Raw genomic sequence first — 7967 nt, 5'->3', positions numbered from 1 at the left:
CATCACATCTTTATAAATCTCGAATGTAGATCTTGGGAAATTACAAACATTCTATACTTATACTTGGACATTGTAGAGTGGTTTTAAAAGGATACTGAATAATGTCATTCCTTTCTTCTGAGGTTATAGAATTGGCATCCGTTTTTTCAGCAGCTGTCACAACTGTTGCAAAAGCCTTTTGAGAAGAAAGAAGAAAATAAAAATCTCTACTGTTGCCAAACATCTTTAATTGCCCTTGATGGCTCTGTATGAAGCCAGGACAAGCACTGCTGCTGCTAACTGGCACATTTTTAACAATTACACCAAGTTTCAGATTCTCAAAACTTATTTATGAGTGCTTCCTGCATAATGTTATTTCAGAGAAGAAATGTGCAGAGAAAAATTACTAGTCAAAGTTGAAAAGCAAGGGATGAACTGAATCCTATACTCCCAACCTCCATTACCCCAGCAAAATGCCTGTTTTTCTGGGAAGCAGCCAATTATGAATATTTTTAAGGTGCAACAACAGATCTATAAAATAAGGCCTTCAATAGTTAACTTCGTAATATTCTGAGGAGGGAAGGAATAGTTAAAATAAGAACAACAGTTGTCCGTGGCTTTGCCAGCTATTCCTTGTGCTTCCTGATTGCTAGTGTAGTTATTCCAAAGTTGTTTTTTTTTCTTTTCATTTGTGCTATAAGGGAAATGGTAGTTAATAAACGTATTTTATGGAATAACAAAACTGATGTAAACTGCTCAGATTCTGCTTACTGTTAACTTGGGTTTGATCAGAGTGAATGGGACTGAACAGTAAGCTGCTATTTTTGAGAAATTTCTGAAGCATGAGGTGATTTATGCTTTTCAAAAAAGACATTAAGAAAAACAACATCCCAGGAGAGTGTCATGGCTAGTGTACAAATACAGTTTGCTCTTCTCCCTCCACTTACCTCTGACCAGTCCACAAGGTTGATTAGCCTGCTGCACTCGAGGTGCAGTTTATATGCTATGCAGATGTCTGGGGCGACATTTGGAATGCAGCCTTCTTCACTTTTCAGTGCTTCATTCTAAAAATAACAGTAAACTAAGATGATTACCTTTCAGAAATGATTAAGCACAAAATCAGACAATAATACCCCTGACCTAAATTTAGTAAATCAGTAAGTGGAGTATAATTTCCTTTATTTAGTGAGTTACATTTATTCTCCAACAGTTAACTGCTTGTTTAGGATTAAGTCTTGGTCATAATCCTGGTCACTAAAGAATACTCTCAGGATCAGAAGTCGAGCATATTTTTCATTTTATTTATTCTCCCCCCCCCCCCCCCATTTTAATAATGTATTACTAATTTGTGAGACCCTGATACATTTCTGGTTTCCATGAGAAGTTTATGGAATTCTTTGTGGGTTTTCAACACAATGCTACTTTTAACATTTGAAATTACTTGAATTTTAGTAATTAATATACTGTATTAATACCAACTCACTAGAGGCCCAGTGCACAAGATTCATGCACAGGGTGTGGGAAGTATGTCCCTAAGCCTGGCCTGCGCCCTCTCAATCCGGGACCCCTGGCTCCTTACCGCCCGCCTGCGGCAGAGGCGGGAAAGGCTCCTGCCACCACCGCTGCACTAGCCAGCTGTGAGCTTGGCTTGCTGTTCCTTAGCGCTGCCTCAAAGGTGGGGAGGTTCCCACCAATGCTGCTGCCCTCGCCAACCCTGAGCCCCACTTCTGGCTGAGCAGCCTTCCCTGTGGGAGCACACTGACCACCAGGGGGCAGCTCCTGCATTAAGCATCTGCCCTCTGATGGTCAGTGAGCATCAGAGTAACCAGTCGTTCCATTGTTCAATTTGCATATTACTCTTATTATATAGGAAGGGTATTCCCAAAGACTGCTAAAATCACACCAGTTCTTTTCTGTGACCTACTACTAGCCACAATTATTTTGTAAGAGACTTAATGTGTGCTTTATATAAAATGACTTGATATTTTGTGTTGTGAATATGAAATCAAGCTCCCCACTACCCACCCTCACTGAAGACCACTCATTTATATCTTCCCACTCAAGATTGCTCTTGTAATGCTTAGCGTGCCTGTGTGCCACTTTGGAATAGGAAATTAGTAAATAGGACACTTCATAGGTTTCATGGAGTCACTTCTTAGGTGTCCTTTGTGGTAAGATTTCTACATGTAAACTGAGTGACAACTTGGTAACTAATTTAATGTTAACTTATTAAAAACTTAATTTAATAACATTGCAATATAGCTTACTAAAATGTTTAAAGTGACCAGTTTACCTCACTATAAGAAAGTTTTTAAGATCCTGATCTGTCTTGTACTCTCAGTATAAACAACTTTGTAGAACTATCAGATGTGTCTCGTTTTAGGAGTCTATTCCTGGCAGATTCTGGCCATCTGGAGATGCTCTCTCAGAACAGATCGTTCCTTGGTTTAAAATCCAAGATGAAATCCCAGAGCATTTCTAAGTAATTTTAGTAGGCCATACACTTTGAGCCCTTTTTTTGCTGTTATTACAGGAAACATTTCACAAGAGTAGTAGCATTTTACTCAAGTTTTAGTATCTATCTTATGATTTTATCACACGAAGGGGAAGACATTTACAATGATCCAATGTTGGCAGCATTAGTTGACTTGATTATTTTCACTGGCTTAGAAAACACCCTTTGAAGTCTAAAGGATTTGTAAAGGTCTGAAAGAGGTGCCAATTCTGAGCTGCCAACTAACACTGGTCACTAGGAACTGTAAATTTATGTTTTTGTGATAAATACTGCCCGGGGTCTGACCCAAACTGCCAGAGGAGTGAATCTGCTCCTTACCTTGAGATAATAATAGGGGTTGTTGAGTGCAGTGTGGAGGGCCAAGCGCGGAGCAGCATTGAGGTGCTCGTGAAGGGTGTGAGCGGCGGTGAAGTACACCGCCTCGTACAGAGGCTGTGTCTCGGGAGGCAGAAGGTACTCTCTGAAACAGCCCAAGTCAGCTATCAGCATTTAGGTAAGCACAGGTTTAATTTCAATGTAACATTTTTGTGAATTCTGGGGGGAAGACTGAGCAATTTGCTGAATGGGCAAAATCAACAACAACCAAAAACAAATGAAACAAACCCAAAAATCAAATTCAGTGCAGGTTCACAAACAATTGTACCTATTCCATTATTTTTTAAAACTTCCAGAACTCTTCAGAGCACAAGAAACTATATTTGTTCTGATTTAAACCTTTAAGAACAAATGTACATAAATTACATTACTGCTGTAAACCTTCCAAGTACAATTTCTTAAAGTATTAAGGTATACTTTCTTAGATTGTTTAGAAAACCAAGATATCCTCATTCCTGCCAGAGCAAACACTTAACTCTTGCAAATATTAAACAGGCCTTGTGCCTGGAATTGAGAGTTTACAAAATTCTTTTTGGTATCTCTCATAGAAACAATATCTTGAAAGTTTTTTCTGTTAGAATTACTTTTTACTTTAGAAGGCAGAAAAGGTTAAATGTAAGCTTCAGGGTATTGAAAAGCAAGCAAATTTAAAAAGTGTAATGAGATTCTTATGAGCTAGATGATAAACATAATTAAATCTGAACTTAAAAAATGAAGCATTAAAAAATGCAGTTTGAGTCAATGTGGCTCAGTTGGTTGGAACACTGTCCCATGCACTAAAATGTTGTGGGTTTGTCCTTCAATTGCAGTGCATACAGGAGGCAATAAATAAATGTTTCTCTCTCACATCGATGTTTCTCTCCATGTCCCTTCCTCTCTCTCTAAACTAATTTCTTTAAAATTCAGTTTGAATAATGAGCCCATCAGTTGGTCTCAACCATGATAGTGATATAGGTCTTTGGTGGTCTAGAGGGTAACAAATGGGAAGAAGCTTTGATATACACTACCCAAAGACAGAGTAATAATAAGTCACTAATTCAGTGAACTTGCATGCCTTCAGAAAGATTCCTGGGGCTCAGTCCAGTCCTAGCCTTGAAGTATTTTGGCCACATGACAGACTGTAACAGCTCCTTTTCCCATGTGCGAAAGCAGCGCATTTACCTCAGCCCAGTTACCAGGGAAATCATCCTCCTCATCCTGGAGTCCTGGCTTTCTCCCTCCTGCAGAGGATACCATTCCCCAGAAAATCCCACTATCTCTGCTCACCAGTGTGTCAGTGGAGGGAGAGGAAGTGAAGAGGGTATTAACCATATACATCACTCCCCAGTCTCTCCTTCCCTGTCTCAAGAGCTCCTGGCTCCCAGCTCAGTTCACTTCTATAGACATCTGCAGTTAATCAGAATAAAAGCCAATTGCAAAGAGTATGATTTGTAACTTGACCTAAGGACAACCAGCAGTCTGTACCTCAAGTACTGCTAACATCTTACTCAAGATTAAGTTAACTTAGCTGTAGCCTCAGGAATGGTTTCTGTGATGCTGAATGCCACCCTGGGTGGCTGGTTACTCATTTATAATTTCTGACCATAAACTCTTCCTACACCAACCTCAGGCTGTTTCTACCCAATCATTAAAGACTATTGACATCCCTGCTATGTAATAAGGACTGGAAGTTTAACAAGGCAACCAGACAGAGTCAATTTCAGAAAAGAAATAAGTCTCACATTTGTAATCCTCTCCCTTTTTAACATCTTTATATTTAATGTTTAGATTTCCTAAGGGAAAAAAAAAAGTTTTTTAATATCCTCAAAGTATCTCCAACGAAGGTAATATATTTGCTTATATTTTGTTTCCACTGGGCTACATTAAGTGAACAACAAATATAAACCTGGAGATTGGCACAAAAATATTCCTCTGCAACTTACTTGCTGTGAGAAGAAATAGGCAATTAGTCGGACACTATAACATCTACCATGCTCATTTTGGATTCAGATCAGAGAGGTGTTTTTAAGAGAACTGATAGAACCATTTAGTATCAAGAGCTAAAAAGTTGAAGCTTGTATTTTGGTGAAAACTAACTTAGACTCTGCTCTCAGTAGTCTCAATAAGGCTCTTGGTACACTGGGAACCCTGCCTTTTGGAGACTATTGCTTATATTTATCTTCTTCCCCTCCCTCAAGCAATATTTAACTGGACAATTTCCACAAATTACATATGAAGTTTCTAACTATCACAATTCAGTGAAGTACAAAACATTAAGTAACAGACTGTGGGAAGAGAGGGCAGCACCAATGGTAGCACCTTCCAATCTTGGTTGGCCTAGGGGTAGGGAGTGTGGAGGGTTTCTTTTTAAACAGAGACCTTCATTTTAATGTACAAAACAATTACCGACTGATATAAAACTGAACTGAGAACAAAAGTAGACTAAAAAGCAAATACTATTTCCTACCATTTCCACCCCAAATACTTTGGGGTGGAAAGAATGAGTCCTTCAGAGTAGGAGGGTAGATAGCTGGGGGAAGGTTCTGTGGCTGTGATCCCAGGTGGCCACTCAATCTGTTTCACTTTTACTTTCAGTGGTTTCAGGAAGCTCCGATTTTTCTTTTCTTCCCCGTGGTATATGCTTCGAAGTTTGCCAAATGTCCACAAGGCCACCTTGACCTTCCTCAAACTTTTTCTAGCCACTCCTTTTTGCATTTGGCTTTTTGAACTTCAATCTCTTTGTCACTTCCTTTCAAGCATTTCTTCAGCTTCTCTCTTCCTTTTAATTTCCAGCTCAGCAAAATTTCACGGTCTGTTAGTATATCACTTGTTTGAACAACTCTAGATCACCTTCCTCCACATTTCTCCAGAACTCCAAGCCCTTTTCGAACATCTGTAATGTGACTGATCCTTGGTGACAGTATGGGAAAATGAAGAAGGCCTTTTGACAGATGTTATCATATGGGGCCTAGAACTTTCCATAGTCAGCCTCTCGCTGGGCTTTAGCTGCCTCATGCTTTCTCGGGTCCCTTTTAAAAAGCTCTAATATGCTACAGATCCTAATCTCTTTCCTCCTGGGAGGGTCAATCTTGGTAAAGAAAGTCAACCCTAGTAAGGAAAATTTTGTGATTTCACAACATATTTCAATCATGTTCAGTTTTATTTTAGTAACTACTCAAAGGTAAAAGGTCAGACATATTAGGAAAATGGTTATCTGGTTTCAGAGCCTACAATTTGGGATTTCTGAGAACTCAAAAAGGAACCTGATATTCAGCTTAGAAATTATGCTACAATTCATCGCAAAATTATTTTTAGCAACTGCAATGGTCACAACCTGGTGAAAGCGAAGAGCCAGGAACTTGGGGCTGGAAACTATCAGAACAGAGAAGCTAGCAGGGCAAGATTAACTCAACGAGTTCTATAAGGTCATTTCTGACTTGTAGGTCAGTTCAACATTGCACTGCATCACTTTTATATGACACATTTCTCTCACTGTAAACTGCCTTTGTCATACTTGGTTGATCATTTGGACCTCTTTCGTGACATCAGTAATTTCTCCCCAATGACTAGGAACAATGACTCTGTCTCCACATTGTCCTAGAAAATGGAACTTTTCACTTTCAAGAAGGTCAGGTGATTTATCAGAAAACCACTCTGTCTTCAATAACTGAGCTGCAGTATTTTTAGTACTTGATTCTATACAGTGTCTAGCTGGCTATTGAGTTAGACTGCCATTAAAATATAATCAGCAATGATAAATAACAGTTTGTTTTCCTACTTTTTAACTATGAAGTCATTTTCTTTTTCTCACTTGCCTTGTTTTTCTATAGCAATGATCTGGGTTTCCCAAAAAGGAATAATCTTTAAAAAGCAGGCAAGACTGGTAGACTTCTAAGTTTACCATGAATTTAGTGCTGATAATGAGTTGCACAGGTATTCTCTAGAATTAGAAGTCTTTTCTTTACTCGGGATAAATAGGACATTACGGCTAGTCTGCTCTGGGGCTTGGCCCAGGTCCAGCATACTCTTAGCAGAGATAGAGAAAGAATAAAGTGTAATGCAAATACTGTGTTATCAGAGAGGGGAGAAACGCTTTCTGTTTCCATCGCCACCCCTCCTATCCCAGCCTAATGAACTAGATCAAATTTAAACCTGAATTTTTGAACTGGCTGTAAAAGAATGCTCTAAGTCATTTTGTTTACACATCTTCATAAGGATGGAAAGACTATCAAAATTACAATTCTTAGCTGGAAGGAGGAACCTGAAAAGCATAAAGCCTAATCTAGCGGTAAGTGTCCAAAAATGGATATGGACGCTATCACATCAGTGCTATTGGGGAAAATAGCTAGATTTTTAGCTCTTAAGAGCAACCACTTACCTCACCAGACTGTCAATGAAGTTCACAACTTTTTCTCTCAGAACTTCAAACTTGGTCTGTTTCTTTCCTGTTCTTCTTAACTCCTTCATTTCCAATAATGACTGTGGATGAAAAAAACATACCGTGTTTTCCGGCGTATAAGACGACCCCCTAATTTTACAGTTAAAACAGAGGCTTAGGCCTATATTCGCTGTATAAGATTACCCCCCACTTCCGAGGCAACACCAGTTCTTTTTTTAATAGACAGCCTCTCTGACTCTGGCCAATCTGAGCAGGCTTTTTACTAGAACACAGTGGTCGTCTTATACGCCGGAAAATACAGTAGCTTTACTGGTGATTCAGAGAAAGAAAACTCAGAGGCAGCTGATGCCCTTTGCATAAGACAGAAAGTGCAAGAAAGAACCAGATCAAAATGGGTTCTTTTTTTATTTTAAGGTCTGAAAAGAATCTCTCCTCCTAGCGTTTTGCTTCAAACATTGAGTAAATTTTCAGGGAAAGAGGAAAAGGGCAGTTTACTTCGTTACTAAGTTATATGGCAGAGTGCTCACTATCCACAACTCATTACTTCATTTAAGTAAAGGACTTATAAGGAAAAAAAAAAAATCTTGCCCTTTAGCCACACTAACAGAATAGATTCCATGAGATTTGCTTTTGCTTAGATTGAAATTTAACTTTACATTTATCATAACTTGGTAAATGTAGATCATGTTATACAAAGAAGGTTCTATATTCTAACAACCA

The 7967-nt window shown here is 38.8% G+C and overlaps 1 protein-coding gene across 4 annotated transcripts in view; it reads right to left on the bottom strand.

Moving 5' to 3' along the window:
- Positions 1-7967, bottom strand: part of ORC3 (origin recognition complex subunit 3) — a 51595-nt gene that overhangs the window by 3318 nt on the left and 40310 nt on the right. For all 4 annotated transcript variants that reach the window (XM_084890728.1, XM_084890729.1, XM_084890730.1 and 1 more), the window contains exons 16-19: positions 7227-7327; positions 2813-2954; positions 927-1043; positions 96-175 (exon numbers count right to left, since the gene is read on the bottom strand). In XM_084890728.1, coding sequence (XP_084746854.1) covers positions 96-175; positions 927-1043; positions 2813-2954; positions 7227-7327 — 440 coding nt within the window. The remainder of the gene's footprint in view (positions 1-95; positions 176-926; positions 1044-2812; positions 2955-7226; positions 7328-7967) is intronic.

This window comes from Pipistrellus hanaki (genome assembly GCF_964339955.1).
Source record: "Pipistrellus hanaki genome assembly, chromosome: 7".
NCBI classification, from domain to species: Eukaryota; Metazoa; Chordata; class Mammalia; order Chiroptera; family Vespertilionidae; genus Pipistrellus; species Pipistrellus hanaki.
Note: the sequence above shows the minus strand (reverse complement) of the source record. Positions and strands in the feature narration are given on the sequence as shown.